The sequence below is a fragment of the Taudactylus pleione genome, unplaced genomic scaffold (genome assembly GCF_031769625.1).
Source record: "Taudactylus pleione unplaced genomic scaffold, aTauple2 ptg000044l, whole genome shotgun sequence".
In the NCBI taxonomy this organism is placed as follows: Eukaryota; Metazoa; Chordata; class Amphibia; order Anura; family Myobatrachidae; genus Taudactylus; species Taudactylus pleione.
Genome location: NW_028284446.1, coordinates 1,089,583 through 1,108,306, shown reverse-complemented (window position 1 = coordinate 1,108,306; position 18,724 = coordinate 1,089,583). Strand labels below are relative to the sequence as shown.

Sequence of the window (18,724 nt, the reverse complement as noted above, 5' to 3'; positions counted from 1 at the left end):
AAGCCTGTATATACATAGGTAACCCCGCATAAGGACCAACAGACTGAGACCCGGGGGGCTCCGCAATAATTGCGGGACACCCGGGGGATGGGGGATGGCCGGCTGGGGCAACGCCCTAGTAGGGACAGCAGTCGGGACAGACGGTCCGCAATAGACACCAGCACCTGAGAAAACATCGCCCATGGTGGTTCCTGCGTCATAGGAGGTTTTGATGGGCCAGGAACCACCTGGCACCGTCCACACAGGCCATCCTGTGACAAATCCTCCCTATCCACTCCTGCAGAACAGCGTCCGCAGGAGACCAACACCGGAGCCATGGAGTGCTCAATCTCCTCTTCCGACATGACAAGATATATTATATAAATAAATATATCTGGCAACAGAGCAGAATCAAGCGCACTCACCAGTGTGCTGAACAACAGCCCACAATATGGTACTGTGTAGCACACAACTGTATGTGACGGACCTCATAAATACGTGATTTATATAGGTGAGGTCTGTAGAAACGCCCCTCCCCCGCACACCTGTAGGGCTTGTAGGAGAAGTAAAGGGATAGGTATAAGCCGACAGTAAGTAGAAATAAGCACAGACAGGCAGCATAAAGTCACATACCATGCAGAGAAGATATACTCACTGCACCTTTCCACTACAATCAACCTCCCAGATTCAGTGTCTGGGAGGGCTATAGCGCTGTGTACACTATCCTTGATCGGGGGAGAGGTACACAGGGGGACTGGTCCGCGTGCTCCCTGAGAGATCTGCGCTGCCACAGAGAAAATGGTCCCCAGAGACCTCAGGAGGAGGAGTGGCCGAGTAACTGCAGCTCAGCGACGCCAGACTACGAGCTGAAAGGCGCGCTGAGCTGAGGGGAGGAGCCGCTAAACAGGGAAGGCTTCCTCCCCTGGCTAGCTATTAACCCCCGGGGTGCCGGCATCCCGCTTGCCGCTAAATAACCCTGGTGGTCTAGTGGACTGACGGGGTATTCCTCCGATGGAGGGGGAGCCCCCTGCCACCGCTAGCAGACCCCGGTCTGTCCCCTAGAATCGGGGGCAAAGGACTGCTTTTATAGTAAGACCCGCGGGCCGCCGCTAATCGGCGACTCGCGGCTTACCTTCTTCCCCAGTGACTCTGGCAGCAGTCCAGGGAGGTCCCCAGAGTCCGGCTAGTATGGACTTTAGCCTCCCACTGCGATCCCCAGTGTGATACTTGCGTCGCGGCGCCAGTGGGGAGTAAGAGCGGCAACGTGGGCGTTTGTACAGACAGCCCTTCGCTGCCACACTGAAGAGCCCCTGTTAAAAACAAAAACAGGCTCTTTTTTTTTTCATTAAAAAGCTTTGGGGGATGCTCCTGCAGCCCCCCTGCGCAGGGTGACCAGACTCCGGCCGGGCACCAACTCAAACTGAGGTGCCTGTGGCTCGGGGGCGGGGTATAGAGGAGGATGGACCCAAGAGCATCCTGGGAGCAGCTAAAGCTTTAACTGCGTGGTGCCCGTGGATCCAGATCCAGCTATACCCCAAGGTCAACCCTGTGGACCCCCTATGGACCCTGAAGTAGAAACAGCGTTGAGACACTCAGGCACGCCTGTGTATGCATCTCCACTCCCACGTTTATAGTGGCCAGCCCGTCACCACCCTCAAACAACTACTGCTGTCACTCACTCTGCTGGGCTGTCTATGCGTAGCTTGCGTTTCCTGATCGCTCGCCCTGGTTCGCATACTGCGATGCATAAGCAGAATGCCAAAAATTGCTGGCTGCTATCGAACGCATCCTAGCGAACGGGTCTGAATTAGGTACTTTGTTCCAGCCATGTAATTTTGATGCCAGACATTGTCTGAAGCCAGTGGTCCGTACCACTCAGCAACAAATACCAGCTGTCTATAACAACCTTCACTGTTAAAAGAGAACATATATTGGTAAAGGATGCACAAAGAAGTTTTCAGACCCCTGTGTGCGGCTGTGAGTCTCCTGCTGCACTCCTCGACTAACCTCCCATCGGAAGTGTGAAACCAATGAAGAGGTTTTCTCAGTGATGCTTCAACCTCTAACATGCCGCATATATACCTGTACTATGCTTGATGCTATGTCTGATGTGTCTCCCCAATATGTTATTGAATTGACCATTATACAAAACTGTAAGGTTTGAAATCAAGTTTGTTTTGTTATTATTGTTTCAAGCTCTTATTTTCATGCCAGTTCACCTTTAAACCATATCTTTCCAAACAGGATTCAGAATACCAAAATACTTTTTATATAAAGCTAAAAAAAAAAAAATACAAAAACTGCTGTGACCATATGGTCATCATTTTACAAATTGTATAACGTGCAATGTTACATTTTCTGTGCGCTGTACAAAAACTTCATAAAAAAAGACTTCAAAAATTATAATATAAATATTTATAGTAGTTTATTTCCATGGTGTCCTCATGTGCCCCCCCCTCCAAACAATTCAACTGATACATGGGTACACCAAACTCCTCACAATAGTGGTTTAGCAGTGGGGTATGATGAAGACTAGGAGATTACATTAAAATAGAGGAAATTGAATTGCAGAGAAACAGTCTTTGAGATAATAAAGCAAATGATAAATCCTGTGGATGGTTGTGAGCCAATAGAAGGTGATGGGTGTTCTCAAACACAGGAGGAATAAAGGTAGTAATACAAGGTTTCTGTCCAAAAACAAGATGCCCCCCTGGGATAACCGACTCCGGATGTTGGATATGATGTGTGGTGTTAAACATACACTTGAGGACAGTGCCTGCTGCTCCAACTTCAGCCCTTCATTTAGGGGTCAGTCGCTGATTTGGAAAGCAGCCAGTAAGCAGTATGGCCATCTTCTGATTTACTGACTACACACAATGTCACTGCTGAGCATTAGCTGCCCTCTTCTCCCTCTTCTCTTGTTTCAAGTGCTTTTTCTTGCGTTTCCTGCGCAACTGGAGATCTATTTTTTTCTGCATAGTCTCCTGAATGTGTTCCTTAAATTTCTTTTTCTGTTTTTTTATTTTCTCAAGTTCTGCCTTTCTTTTTGCCTCCAGATCAGGATCCTTAAAATTAATAGAAGAAAAAAAAAAAAAAAAAAAAAGTCACACTCCATACTACAGGCTGAGTCTCCCATATCCGAAATGCTTGGGACCAGGGGTATTTTGGATAACGGAATATTCTGTATTTTGGAATATTTGCTTATCTTAATAAAATATCTTGGGAATGGGACCTCAATATATACACAGAATGCATTTATGTGTTATATACACCTTATACACACAGCCTGAATGAAATTTTATACAATATTTTCAATAATTTTGTGGCTGAAGCAAAGTTTGAGTACAGAAATGAAATTAATTTATGTTTCATATACACCTCCTGAAGGTAATTTTATACAATATATTTAATAATTTGTGCCTTAGGCAAAGTTTGTGCACATTGAACCATCAAAAGGTTTCATTATCTCAATCATGCCAAAATAATTCCGTATTTCGGAATATTTGGATATGGGAGACTCAACCTGTACAATTATATTGGAGGCCCCCATGCTGTAAAAGGCTTCCAGTTACCCACTGTAAGCTATTATTTTTTATGTGTCTGTCCCATAATCTTATCTCAAAACCCTCCTAGACAGTAGATGTAGGAACATAGTCTGAGATTTTGGAGAGCTGCAATCAGTAAAAGCCTAGTACATAAAGCTACTGTGTGGATAAACAGCCAAGAGACATTCACAGTGCATCCTTCCCGTGTGCAGAAAATTCAAGACATTCTAACAGGTGCTGGTAAGTTGACTGCCTGACATTTGGGAGCAGAATAAAATTATCATGATTAAAATTACGCTTCTAAGGATTAGACAAGTATTGGAAAATTCCACCAATACTGTTTTTATAGCCAAATGAAAGGACATTGATCGGTCACAGATTTAACCATTATGGCCTGAGGTCATTACCTTCCCTTCCAGAATGAGCTGTTTCCTCTTGTTTATTTCCTTCTTCTCATCAAAGTCAGTACATTCAAGTTTCTAGGGACAAGAGACAATTAATTTCACTGTACACAGGACAGGCTTAACATTAAAATATCAAAAGAAAAAAACACAGCAACCCTCTGAAAATACACTTCTAAATTATTTAAGGTGCCAGACTACTCTACAGTCATCTATACCCCACTGTCTTGAACTCCAGTGTCCCCTAGTGGATGAAGGAGAAAATATATATCAATAGGCACATGCAGATATAACTATAAGCAAGCGGTACTCACAATTTCACATTCCCGTCGGGTCACATTCACCTGGGTGAGGATTTGCAGCACCTCACTTTCCTTCACAACAAACTCTTCTAGTTTTATATCTATACAGAGAGATTGTTAGAAGTAATCAAAACATTGCAATATTTTATGTCAGCATGAGAAAGGGATTGGAGTACAAGTTATAATGCGAAAATATATTGTGTCTTTCAGTAGTCTTTAAAGTGCATTAGGAACAGGCTGTTTAGCCCAATTGTGAGACTGATGAATATCAGACGTAATCCTCCTAGCAATGAACTGTGGGGCTGGCCAACTCATTTTCTGAGCATCATAGAGGAGACTAAGATCCTCCGTCTTGCAGACACCACTTGTATGCTAAATAGAAGGTCTCAAAGTCCTGACCACATTCAAACAATAGAGTGAGCACTCTACTTCTGGATACCTACGATAGTCTAAAGTCAGCATTAAAATACCCCGATTAAAGTGAAAATGGCAGACTACGTTAGCTGAAAGGAATGTTTTATTTATGAACCAGCAGCCTTTATAAGCCAGCGCTTCCTGGCAAGTTGGACGTGAAAATTTAAAACGGCACTCACATCCAGTGCAAAGCAGGTCTAGATTTACACCGACTGCGAGCGCAGTTTAAAATGTTCACATCCCACCCGCTGTGGAGCTTTTTACATAAAGCCCTTAGTCCTTTGCACTTGGAAAATGATAAAGGAGACTTACAAGACAGAGCAGAGAACTATATAACACTCTTAGCAATAGAAAGGTTTAATATAAAAAAAAAAGAAAACAAACACACATTTGAAAAGTTTTGAGTCCTCTGGGGTCCAAAGGCACTCTGAGTCCAAATTATGACTGATCACCAATCCTGAAGGCTGGCATCCGTTCAAGTGTTCAATAAGAGTTCGACCTGTAATTCCCATGAGTGAAGCTGTACATACGGGATCACTTCAAAAGTTTGAGATCTTTCCCAGAACCCTCACTCATAATTTAATATATAATGGTTTGGGATGGGAATGGTTTTGGATCGGGACCTCAAAATTGAGGCATCCACAATCTGAAGTGATAAACACCATTCCGTATCATCACTAGGAAGAGGATAAATAGACAAAAATCTTCATGGGACCTGAAGCTAGGCACGCACTGCTGACAAGATCCCCCATATCTGGGGAAGAAACCAGAAACTTTAGACCTGGAGACACCAGGAACCTCTTTCACTTTAGTTTCTCTGATGTGCTATCCAACACATCCACGCCCGGATTCTGGCACCACTTCCACTTACTCACAGTATGAAGCATCAGACTCAGCCCAAGGCTGGGGTGCTAATGTACATTTAACTTACACTTGAATAAAGGTAGCCGAGATTTCTACAAGGATGCATTATTAAACTGTAGCACCACCAAGGTGAAACCCCTAACCCAAACCAGCGACTCCTAAGCGGCTGCCATGGAACCCACAGGTTCCTGGCCAACCAAAGTTAAGTGACTAAAAGGCCTCCTTTAGAGCAGCTGTAGGAAGGGGATCCCCACACAACTCCCAGGAACTAGACAACAGCTGGACAAGCTGAGCAATGGAGTCAGCAACATATTTGGTCCAGGCTAGTTCTGCCACTGGCACAAGCCACACCATGCTGGCAAGCTGTGCAAACAGTGGTAGTACCCAATTGTCCCCATCAGCAATTTACAGTGTCTGTTGGGATAGGTACACTTCCCAGCCTTAGGTGTCTTGTCAGACATTAAAAAGCAGGTAAACATCTAACAGCTACAAGCCAATAGCAAAACACAATCAGAAAAAGAAAGTGAACATGCAAGACAGCCCACAGAGTCCAGTAAATCTGGTGAAACGAAATGCACGGAAGGATAAAAAATACCCACTCACACGCCAAACCTGGCTGCTGCTTCTTGTGGACTTCTGCATGCAGTGGGCCTAAATCAGAAATTTAAGTGCAAATCAAAAATGTAGCATTTGTTATTGGAACAAACCTTGCTGCAATGCAATGGGTGCAAATGCTTTTCTTTTTTTGCACGCAGGAAAAACACGGACTGTGTTTTTGCATATAGTAAACAAATATTGGCCAGCTTGATTTTGACACTGAAATGTAGAATTACATTAGGACACGTCCCTTCCCTATTATAAATGTCTCTGCATGTTAAAAATCTGCCCCATCTTTTTTTTTTTTTACTTGCTCACAACTCCAAATCGAGAGCACACCAGGGAGGTGGTGTACATAGAGGGTAAAAAAACATTCCCTTTATACAGTCCAAGGATAGCAGCCGTTCTTTGGGTAGTATCCCTAATGTGGTCTTACTGTCATCAGTAAGCCCCACCCGATCCAGCATCTATACCGAATGAATAAATGCCCCTGGATCTAGAGCCCACCACATCTGAGACCTCTCCTAGAAGGTGGGAAAGATTTTATTTCACTTTTGCCGCTCCCCCAGTGTGTGGATGTGCAACAGCAGCCTGTGGGTAATCGTTGCACTGGAATCCTGGCACTACTGTCCCTAGCGGTGAACCAGCTCCACCCCATGTGGAGCATCAGGAGCAAGGACAAGGCAGCAGAGATTGCCTTTTAGCCTGGCACTGTGCATTGTTTAGCATAATCTTCTACCTGCTGCCACAATCCGCTGAAGAAAAAAAAAAAAGTAGTCAAGTAAAATAAAAGGAAACAAATGCTGTATCTTCAAGATTTAAAAAAAAAAAAAAAAAGGATCTAGCTCAATGTCTCCAATTGTAAGAAAAAGAAAAGTAGTAGCAAATGGGAATAACGATGGAGTAAGATTTGAAGGTAAAAGGCTTCAGTTCCAGGTAAATGCACATCCTACAATATTTACACCGGGGGTTTTATGGAAGCTATGAAGACAGCGGGCCAGAGGACTGAAGCAGCAAATAATCAGTCAGCAAAACGTTCCGGACAAGCCCTCATGGATACTTCATAGAAATACAATAAAGTAGAATATTACATTAATACAACAAACAGTAGGGATCTACACAAATCAGAGGTAAATAGGTCATGAGCACATCTAGACAGGTTTGAGGGTCTGACCCAGAAACATTCTTCTTAACGACCCAACAAATCCTTCGTGCAGCCAAGTAGAAAGACATCATGAGCACATTTTAGTTTGATATATATAATGTTTAAATAGGGCATCACCCAATCGGGCAATGCCCCTGCTGCCTCGTCAGGGAAATCCCAAACCTGCAGCTGCTATTGTCTTTATCCATTAATCCTACCAGGCTTTCGGGATTGATGTGCTTCTGACCTATTTACCTGTGGTGAATACAATCCTATATCATTTGCTTGTTGGTGGAAATATCCAACATCCTAAAAATCATCACTGTTAACATCCCTGTGAAGGATTCTAAATGCCCCTTTCAGGTTTATGTTTTGTACACCATTTATGTAGATAGCTATAAGAGCACAGCTGTCCAGCCCTTAAAAATAAAGATTATTTTATTGAGAAGATAAAATCCATGAAGGATCCAGGGGCCCTATCTGAGCTTGTAATAATTCAGCACAGAGTCTGTGTCTCAGCACATGAGTATGTATGCAATATGATCAAACAAACATCTGTGGCAGAGAATTTGCAACCATAGCTCTATTGGTAAAACAAGCAGTTTAGATCCTTACCACTAAATCTTTTTATAGCCACAGAAAAATTGCAAATGTTGTTTCATTTGCCACTGACATATCTACACTGTAAATGTATTTCACATGCCTGATCTGGCTGCTGGTATGTTGTCTTATTAATCGTTGAATTTACCAATTTCCTTAACAATTCTATTCCTGTTAATAAACATATTTCAGCTGTCACAATCCAAGATAGACAAGGAGGAGGAAGAAATAGGAAGCATCAATTCAAAAAGTAAAACATACATAAAAACCACATGATAAAATGCCTGTAGTCAGAAGTCCAGCATTGTGGTTTCTGAACACAGTATTTCTGACTGCATCCATTTTTACCTTATAGTTTTACTAGCTGGGATACCAGCCGTTGCCCGGGTTGAAGACTGGACCCTGAAGTACACCGGGAGCCCTTATTTGTTTACATTGTCCTCGCCTACAACGCCATTCCATTGATCTTGGAAAGGAGTAACTTCAGTGGGTGCAAGGGGTGCGGCTGCTATGGTGCCCGAGCTGCCTCTGTGACCCACCGCTCCCCCTATACTCAGTCACACACATATGGGTGGGCTAGTCCAGTCAGGGCCGCCGACGGGGGCCCGGGTGGCAGCGGTGCTCCAATTGGCTAGCAACCGGCACCAGATTCATATTGCACCGGCACTGTCTGTCCATGTCTGACGCTTCCTATCGCACCAGGAGTAATTAGCTGGTGGTCCTGCCCCAAAACCACATCTGTTGGCTGCTGATGGCACATGAGGAGCAGAGAGGCTGCTGGAGGGACACGGGGATGCGAGTTGCTGGAGGGGGTGTAATATTACTGTGTGGCATAATATGTAAGGGGCACTACTACTGTGTGGAATAATGTGTTATATGGGGCATCATCTGTAGGGCATTACTGTGGTATAATGTGTAAGGGGCATTACAGTGTAGTGTAAGGGGCATTACTATGTGGCATAATGTATATGGGGCACCAGTACTGCATGGCATAATGTGTATAGGGGGTACTACTGTGTAGCATTACATGTATGGGCTCTATGTGGTGGAAAATCTATGGCTTTTTTTCCACCTCAGGTGGAGGGCTTTTTCTATGCTATGGGGCCCCCAAAGTTGTAGTTACGCTCTTGAATGCAAACACAGGGAGCTGATTATTATATATGGTCACGTTAAAAAGGACTAAAGCTTGGCACACATCTAAAGATGATCTGTCCAACCAGCCAACTAGTGGATTGGTTGGAATGAAAATCTGGTAAGGTATACAATCAGCAATTTGCTCCCAAACGCTGGAAAATTGACCAAAACTGTTGTTTGAACAAATAGTTTCTAACAAACATTTAACAAACTTGTCTGAACGACCATTTTCATCTGTTTTCTGGCATTTAGGTAGGAGCAAATTGCTGATCATCATTTACTCCCATACGTTACCAGATTTTCATTCCAACCAATCAACAAGTTGGCTGGTTGGATGTAAGTTAGTTTAGCTTAACTCTGGATTTAAGAACTTTCACAAATCATAAAGTTTGACACTTGCTCAGACTGGGGTTAAACTAATATTTTTTAAGTTTTCACACAGGTTTTTGGCAGACAGACAATTTCCACTTGAGCCAGCCAGAATCTGTGTAATTCTAGAGTATCCAGATATTTTAGGGATTGTGTGACAGCGCGTGGCCCTCATGTAGTTCTCAAACCTAGGCAAAAACCTAATCCTGGTCAAACTATAGCACCATGCCAAATTTGGCGGAGCTAGGTCCAAAACTCTGGCCGTGCATAAAAGACAAACAGACACGCTTTCCTGCTAATTATATAGATAAAAATTTCATTTTACTTTTTTTTTTTTTTTTTTAAAATAGGTTTATATTGTGATAAACTGACGTAAAACATCCAAGACACTGAGCATCCATCTCAGCAGGTACAGTCCAAGTACCGTAACTAGGTTTGAAAATCGCTAGCTCACCGACCAACCCTCAGCATGAATTCTGAGTATATTACACAGTTACACAACAGACATGCAATTATTGTATACAAGTTTGGAAACTAACAAATGTATTACAATTTAGTTTTCACAACCTGCTACTTACTGATCTTTTCTTCTATTGCATGTACAAGATGAATGTCATACTGAGTCACCAGTGTTATTGCCATGCCAGTGCGTCCTAACACAGAAGAAAGTACATTAGATAAACATATAAAACACTTGCACAAATGAAGTAATGTGAATAAATGGAAAAGTAATACATTTTTTATAATACATTTAAAATAAATGTTCTTCATTATTTTTAGTAGTAAGTATAAATAAGACATCCCATAAAATATCCCAAACCTGTATACAATTTGCAGATCTTCCTGTGTAGTGTTCTTATTTTTTTTGGCTTATTAAGCAACTAACCCCCAATTATCCTTTGTAGTGGAGCAGAATCCTACCTGCCCTCGCCGTGCGCCCGACACGGTGGATGTAGATCTTCGGGAGGCCTGGCGTATTGTGGTTGATCACAACCTGGACTGAGGGAATATCCAGCCCTCTACAAGAGTAAATAGGTTTGTTCAATATATTTCCACTTATTTATTAAGCAAAATTGCAGCAAAAGCCCAGTCAGTCACTTTATCCCAGTATGATTTTCTTTGCATAACTTTCTTTTTTTTTTTTCTTTACTTTTGAGTGACTGTGGAATAAGAGAAGAGCAAGGGCTAAATGTAACAGACTGCGAGCAGGTGGCTCTGCGGGAATACATGCCAGTATGCTGTTATTTTTAAAGCAGCAAGCAAGTTAAAGGTTAAACCAAGCTGGTTTAGCCTTTAACATACTTGCTGCTTTAAAAATAACGGCATACTCACATGTATTCCCGCAGAGGCGCCTGCTCGCAGTCTGTTACATTTAGCCCCAAGTCTGCAAATACAAGAAATTACTTTTTACCTGGGGCTAAAAGAAATGCGTTCAGCTTTTCTAAGGAATAGGTTTGTGACTGAGCCAGTCGTATGCTGTCATGCACTAAAGGACCATTACATCAGACACTAAAACTGTATGTCCTAGACGGCAGTAAGGAGAGATAAGGTCACATATAACAATTACAGCTGACATAACACCTCACCTGGCTGCCACATCTGTCGCAATGAGAATCTTGAAAACACTGGATTTGAATTTTGAAAGCGCAGCAAATCTTTGTTTCTATGGTGAGAAAAGACAGATGGGGTATTCACTATCAGACAGTTGGTCCCCATTAATCCTGGTGCTCGCATAAGACTGCTGGTGGTGAACACGTTAATGATAAGATATGACATAATTAATGATCTCACTAAAAGTTCTTGCCAAGCTAAAAATGGACCTGTCACAGGAAAGGAAACTGGACTGGTGGGAGCGGGGCCATAATTTCTAATAAGTATATGATGTAATATACTTCCAAATACAACTGGCAGGACCCAGTCTTCTATTTTCCTTGGTGATGATTTACAACCACATGTACCCAATATACTGACAGTTGAGCATCAACGTCAGTATGGTTTAGGTTTGTTTTCAAAATGACCAGCCCCTTTACATATCATAGCTGAAACCTATGCAGCCCCACTGTACACTAATACAGCAAGCATCACATTTCCAGGGCTTTCCTTATATAGTGAGCTCTGCGAGCTGTCAAGTAGTATATGGGGAAACTTGAAAGACTGAAGGTCAGTGGTACTACATAGTAACTATTAGGGGCCCATAAAAAAGTAGATGATGACAGCATACAAACTGAATTCCAAGTATATTACATCATTACACAACATTAACACTAATATATACAATACTGTTCTATACATGCATATACAGACATTGCCCTTCATCTCTCTCTCTTAATGCCACTTCATAGGTCTCCCATTGCCATCATCATACGTATCCCACTGCCTTCTCCATAGTTCTCACTGCCACCATTGTTTCTATTAACTACTCCATATTCAATTTCTCCCTCACCCCTCTTTTGTACCCCTACATATCTCTCTCATAGATCCCACAATATCTCCTCTGCTGCTCCGGTGAGCACCTCTATGCTGTTCAGATAGGAAGTGTACACACTTTCCCAGAGCACAGGATTGTGGGCTGCCCGACATCCCCTCTTATCAGTATAGACAATCATTTAAAAAGGATTGTAATAACTTTCTTAGGACCAGCAATAAGGCTGCTGCCACATAGTGTGTACCACTGCTGTAGTTCATCTCAATTCAAAAATCCAAGTAGAGCTATTAATCTAATGATCAATAAAGCATGTCCAACCTGGTGAATATTCCAGTTTAATAAAATAATCTTCAGTGTAACAGTAAGCTATAAAAGTGCCACCTGCAGGGCCCTTACCTGCTTCATCATAGAATGAAGAGCTACAGATGGGAAGCTGTATTCACGCAGCATCATGTTCAGGATCTGGCAGTTCCTGCATCATTACAAGAAAGGGAATCTTTACCGGGAATAAACACACAAGCAGATGGGTTTGATCCATCTATCAAGCTTTAGGCGCTTCTGAGAGATCACAAAATAGCATCATACTTGCAGTGGCTTTATTACAAAACTGAGCAGACACCCTGGCCTCAGTGGATTTTAGAACTTCAATACAACAATCCCAACCTTGGCTCTACGGTCTCTGTACAGCTTTCAGAGTGCACAGGGCCTCAATCATCAGAGTTGTATGCTATGCTATGCCGTGGTTTTCACAAATGGAGCGAGTTTTTGTCACTGCGCATGTGTCGAGATACATTACCGTAGTCGCAAGCTGCGAGTCTTTAATCGCAGTGTGATTGACAGGCAGAAAGGCAAGGGGGAGTGTCGGTAAAACACGCAGGCGTGTCTCGACCACTTGGGGGGGTGTATCACATCCTACGTTTGCGATCCCGTACGCAGGATAAATGGCTCCAGCATCTCAGTACGGCAGTCATTCTGAGTGACCACAGACTCACACAAGGAGTGGATGATTGCCTGATCTGCGTCCGATGCTGAGTATGTATATACAGTTGCAGACAGTGGAGATGGCTCCCATGGCGTCTCAGTACAAGTCCCAGTGGCTGTTGCATTACCATACTTTCTACTTCAGGTTCCATGGATGTGGATCCACGGGCACCACGCAGTTAAAGCTTTTGCTGCTCCCAGGATGCACTAGGTCCATCCTCCTCAATACCCCGCCCCAGCCACAGGCACCTCAGTTTTAGTTGGTGCCCGGCCGGAGGTCGGGTCACTCTTAGAGCAGGGGGGCTAAGCTTATTTTAGAATTTATTTTTTTTTAGGGACTCTTCAGAGCGGCGGCATCAGACTGTCCATTGGATGTCCAAGCTGCCGCTCCTTCACCCCGCTGGCGCCGCCAGTACAGATCTGGGGATCGCGGCGGGACCCCAGAGTCTGTACTAGCACGGGCTCTGGGCTCTCCCTTGACTGCTGCCGGAGAGCCGGGCATCAGGTAAGCCGCGGGTCACTGCTTGCGGTAATCCGCGTGTACCTATGCAGTTGCATGCTTCCGGTCTCTGGGGACAGACCAGAGGACCTTGCAAGTGGCGGCGGGCACCCCCTCTCTGGAGGCATACCCCACGGGACCACCAAGGTGTCATGCGGCTGCGGGAGCCAGCAACTCTGGGGTTAATCGCTAGCCAGGGGAGGCAGCCTTCCCTGTTAAGCGGCTTCTCCCCTCAGCCTGGCGACACTGAGCTGCTTCCTCCTGCAGCCACTCCTCCTCTGAGGTCTCCGGCGACCATCTTCTCTCCAGTGGCAGCGCAGATCTCGCAGGCAGCATGCGGTCAGTCCCCCTGTGTACCTCTCCCCTGCTAAAGGTTAGTGTACACAGCACTATAGCCCTCCCAGACACTGAATCTGGGCAGGTTGATTGTAGTGACAAGGTGCAGGGAGTAATAACTTTCTGCATTGTATGTGACTTTTGCTAGTGCTGACTGTCTGTGCTTTATTTCTACTTACTGTCAGTCTATACCTATCCCTTTCCTTCTCCTACAGCCTTGGCAGGAGTGTAGGAAGGGCTTTTCAAGGATCTCACGTGTATAAATTCATGTATTTGTGAGGTCGGTCACATACTACACAGTGCCATATTCTTGGACTTGTGCGCTGCATACTTGTGGGCGCTCCAGGAGTACATTCTGAGCTTCCCTGTTGTATTGATATATTAGATAGAGAGAATATATATATTATATAAATTATATATATATATTATATCTATATCTATCTGTTACCATGGATCTCCCTTGGGCAGTGTTTTCTCAGGTGCTGGCTTCCATCGCGGACCGTCTGGCGGTCCCGACTGCTCTCCCCCATAGGGGGTTACCCCAACCAGCCATCCCTCCTTCTCTGGGTATACCGCATCTATTGCAGTGTCCCCCCTGGGCCTCAGACTGTTCATCCATATGCGGGGTTCCCTATGTATCTTCAGTTTCCTCAAATGACGCAGCAGTCCGTCATTCCTTTCCAGGGTCTCCCGCAAACGGAACAACCACCTTGGGTGGATGTGTTCTCCAATTCAGTCCAAAGTTTGGCAGCCTCGTCTTCCGCCTTTCAAACCATGTTGCATAGTGACAAGCCTCACAAGGCGTCAAAACGCACGGTTATGTCATCTCAGTCTGCGCAGCTATCAGATTCTGAGGCGTCCTCGGATGAGGGAGAATTGCATGAGGACTCTGATTCGGATTCCCCTGTCCCGGAAGTGGAGACTAATTCTTCCATTAATGTGCAGACATTGGTGTGGGTAATGCAGTCCATTCTAGATATAAGTAAGATATAAGTAAGTTTAAGATTTTGGATATTGTTCCACCAGTGGCTCCTTGGGATTTGGCAGTGGTGCTTAGGTCCCTGCAGGGTCCTCCATTTGAACCTCTTGAGTCGGCGGAACTCAAGTGGATGACAGTTAAGCCTGCTTTTCTCCTGGCGATTGCTTTGGCCAGAAGAGTGTGTCAGAATTGGGCACGCGCTTTCTTGCCGTTCTCCTTTTCTGATTTTTCACCAGGACAGGGCAGTGCTTCGCACTTGTCAGGGTTTTCTTCCTAAGGTGGTCTCTAAGTTCCACATTAATCAGGAAATAGTTATGCCGGCATTTCAGTCACCTGATCTCTCGGCTGGTGAGGATTCCTTAGATGTTGTCCGTCCTCTCAAAGTTTATGTGGACCGGACTTATTCCATTCGGAAGTCTGATTCTTTGTTCGTCCTCTTTGGTTTTCACAAGAGGGGTTGGCCTGCCAACAAACAAACTTTGGCCCGTTGGCTTAGTTTGGTTATTTGTGAGGCTTACTCACAGGAGTGTTTACCTGTTCCAGCCTCTGTTAAGGCTCATTCCACTCGGTCTGTGGGTCCATCGTGGGATGCTGGCCGTGGCGCCCCGGCTGTTCAGCTGTGTAAGGCGGCCACCTGGTCTTCCATACAGACTTTTCTAAGGTTCTATAAGTTTGACACATTCGCCTCTCAGGATTCTCCTTTCAGCGCAGGAGCGTCCCCGCCCTTAGTTGTACTGCTTTGGGACATCCCCAAGGTCAACCCTGTGGACCCCTATGGAACCTGAAGTAGAAAACAAGAGATATGGTAAGAACTTACCTTTGTTATCTCTGTTTCTACGAGGTCCATAGGTTCCACAGGGCGCCCGCCCTGACGCACCTGGCTTCATATGGGCTATGTGGTTCGTCCCCGGTTTTCCGTCTCCTTTTCTGTGAGTATGTTTCTTGTGTGTTCCAGTCTTCCTTCTATTTTTTTTCTCCTCCGGTCTTGGCTACTTACCAAGTGATGTGCCTGTGGCTGGGGCAGGGTATAGAGGAGAATGGACCAAGAGCATCCTGGGAGCAGCAAAAGCTTTAACTGCATGGTGCCCATGGATCCAGTTGCAGCTATACCCCAAGATCAACCCTGTGGACCTCGTAGAAACAGAGATAACAAAGGTAAGTTTTTACCATCTCTCTTGTTTTCGCAGATCCATAACTGAAAACTTTGCAGCTCCAGCAGCATTAGACAACAACTCTGAACCAGGCCCACAGTGTTTCCCCCACTCTTAGTGGACTTTCTGCGCCCAAACAATTTAGTCTGGCTCACCATCACCGGTTTACACAGATCAATACTTGACTTGTGTAGATATCCCAGCAGTAATTTAGTGTATTTTATTTCTGCCTGAAGACAACCATACATATTCCTCCATCTCTGGGCATCAGAGCAGCCGATCTTACTTGCAAGTGCTGGTAAAGATCATGATGGACCAGTCCTCATGCTCATCCTGGAACTTCTGGATGAGATGCACTAAATACGCATCCTTCACTTTCTCAGGGACAAGAATATACCGCTGCTCTAACTGCTCCACTGTACGTACCCTGGAAAAAGAAAAAAAGAAAGTATAGATACTGTATTGTATAGACGATACAGAGCATGAAGTGTCCCACAATACAGCGTAACTACATATTACTGGTTTCCTAATGTAGTAGCAGAGGAACCACATTACCATTTTTAGTTGTTAGGCTAATATATAAAAACTGTAATTCCATTATCTTACATAAACTATAAGCACAATTACAGGGAACATTATCCCCAAAATAAGATGAAAAAAGTCCCCATAGCTTTGCCAGGATATAACAGTGCCAGTCATCAGCAAAAGTATATGCCAACGATTTTTGTGATATCAATTGGACAGATTAGCATTAGTATAATGGCTTGAACTGCCACACCCTTAAGACATGTTCTGCAAAGTTTTGATGATAAAAAGAGTTCCTGAATTAACAGGTTCTTCCTTACAGGAAGACAATACTATGGCCCGTATTCAGTTTGAAGCGTTAAGTCCGGATCCACGTTAAGTTTCCGCCGATGACGTAATTATCGCCTGTTTTGGTTTTACCCCGTATTCAATTTGAAAAAGACTTTCGGGCTAGTGTTCCCTCTAGCTCCGGCGGTAGGCAGGGCGCCGGAGCTAGAGAGGGCATGCCCGTGAGCGCGACCGAGAAGGGGGCGTGGCCATCGGAAAAGGGGGCGTGTCTATAAGACGCGTCCCCTTTTCGTCACTCTTGGGGGCGTGCCCGGCACTTACGGACACGCCGGGCAGCCCCCAAGCCCTGCAGACAGGAAGAATAGATGCCGGGCGCATGCGCCCGGCGTCTATTCTCCGGCGGTGACCGGGTCACCGCATGTTTCTCCACCCGCGGGACACTGCGTCCCGCGGGTGAGAGCGGCTCCCGCAGGCTGTGAGGGCAGGGTGCTTTTTGCCCTCCAGAAGGAGGGCAGGGCGCCGCGCCCCGCTAAAACAGCCTAGCGGGAGCGCTACTTTCTTTCCGTCTCAATGCAATGTAATAGGCAGTAAAGTATCGCGTATAAATAGCAGGCGGAAAAAAGTGCAGAATTGGGGTTCTGGGGTGCAACGTTGCGAGAACCCCCATGCAGCCTTCAGACAGTCCCCCAAAGGTAATCTGTGCAAAAAAAAAAAAAACTTAAGGACATCCCAAAAATTGACTTTGTAAAAGGGGGCGAAAAAAAAAATGTTGGGGTACAAACTTAAAAACTAGCAAACTTGACTCTGGGGGTGGTCCCCAAGTATGGCCCAAGTGTTTTTTTTGATTGCAGGTGCTTGCGGCAGGTGGATTTTTCACGATTTTTTTCAACTTTAAATATGTTGACCCCCATTTTCAAGTACCCCAAATTTGCTGGGATAACTTATTTTCTGGAAAAAAATACTCAAATACTATTCTGCATCAGGTATAGAAAAACGCTATTTAGCAGCTATTGAGCCCATTTAAACACACCAAATACCTTCAGCAAGCCAAATCGGGGGGTACCATAGTGAACCCCCATGTCAGAGCATCATTTGGGGGGTGTCAGGCTGATTTCCCCAAAACTGAGAGTACTTTCCTCTTGTTAAAGTATCGCCGGGTCCCGTTTAAGCATACTTTCAAATTGAATACGGGGTAAAGCGTGCACGATACTTTTCCGCCTCCAAAACAGGCGAAGTCGGCGTTAAGTCCGGGCCGCGTTAACTTAACGTGGCTCGGCTCAAATTGAATACGGCTCCATAGCGGAGGATGTTGGTGTACCTCCACTATCCCGTAAAGACTGGTGTCACCAATAGTACACGAACCCTCTCTCTTTCTACTTTTTTGAGAGTTTGTGAAAGCATCATCACTGGAGGGAAGAGAAATCTCTTGCCTTTCAACAGAATCTACATATTGGGGCTCACTCTTTTTAGTGATGTCCAGGTTTAAAGCTCATTCATGGTGATGTAAGACCTGATTGCTGAAATAATCAGTATGCCATCCCCAAGATAAAAACAGCCAGTGCATAGAAGACTATGTTTCATGGTCATTTCCACCACCAGGAGGTTATCAGAATTGTGGGTTCGGTCTTCAACATCTGCCTATTTTATATTTCAGGAGGCTAAGGCAGTCCTCCATAAGAAAAGGAAACCATCCTTTCAGCCTAATGTCGCATATCAACTACCCGACCCAGGGAACACTGTACGATTACGACATCGGAATCGTACAGTCATTCCCTATACCCTTAAGTGCCTACACTGAACGATTAATAGTCGTTCAGTGTAGGCACTCTCCATCATCCCCGAACATGGTCAATCTGTCTTTATCGGCAGATTGACCAGCATGTTCGGGCGATGATTGATGTCAGAAACGACCAGCAGGAGCCCACATCACTGGTTGTTTCCGACATTTGCATGCCCAAGTTGCATCCGATTAACAAGCGATTGAACGATAACGATGTTGTTATCTTTCCGTTTAAATCGTGTAGTGGATACCAGCTATTAAGGTGGTTCCGAAGTCTTTTAAGGATCTCTTCTCTTATTGGATGGTGCTAGGACACAGAGGTATATTTACTAAAGTGCGGGTTTATAAAAGTGGAGATGTTGCCCATAGCAACCTATCAGTCTACTTATGTATCTAGCACCTTCTAGAAGG

The 18,724-nt window shown here is 44.6% G+C and overlaps 1 protein-coding gene across 1 annotated transcript in view; it reads right to left on the bottom strand.

Moving 5' to 3' along the window:
- Positions 1 to 2,379: 2,379 nt before the first annotated feature.
- The window catches only part of DDX49 (DEAD-box helicase 49), a 26,194-nt gene continuing 9,849 nt past the window's right edge, over positions 2,380 to 18,724 (bottom strand). Inside the window, exons 6-13 of the mRNA XM_088460329.1 lie at positions 16,007 to 16,147; positions 12,171 to 12,246; positions 10,936 to 11,012; positions 10,271 to 10,368; positions 9,928 to 10,002; positions 4,240 to 4,328; positions 3,932 to 4,003; positions 2,380 to 3,044 (exon numbers count right to left, since the gene is read on the bottom strand). Coding sequence (XP_088316455.1) covers positions 2,859 to 3,044; positions 3,932 to 4,003; positions 4,240 to 4,328; positions 9,928 to 10,002; positions 10,271 to 10,368; positions 10,936 to 11,012; positions 12,171 to 12,246; positions 16,007 to 16,147 — 814 coding nt within the window. The 3' untranslated portion in view covers positions 2,380 to 2,858. The remainder of the gene's footprint in view (positions 3,045 to 3,931; positions 4,004 to 4,239; positions 4,329 to 9,927; positions 10,003 to 10,270; positions 10,369 to 10,935; positions 11,013 to 12,170; positions 12,247 to 16,006; positions 16,148 to 18,724) is intronic.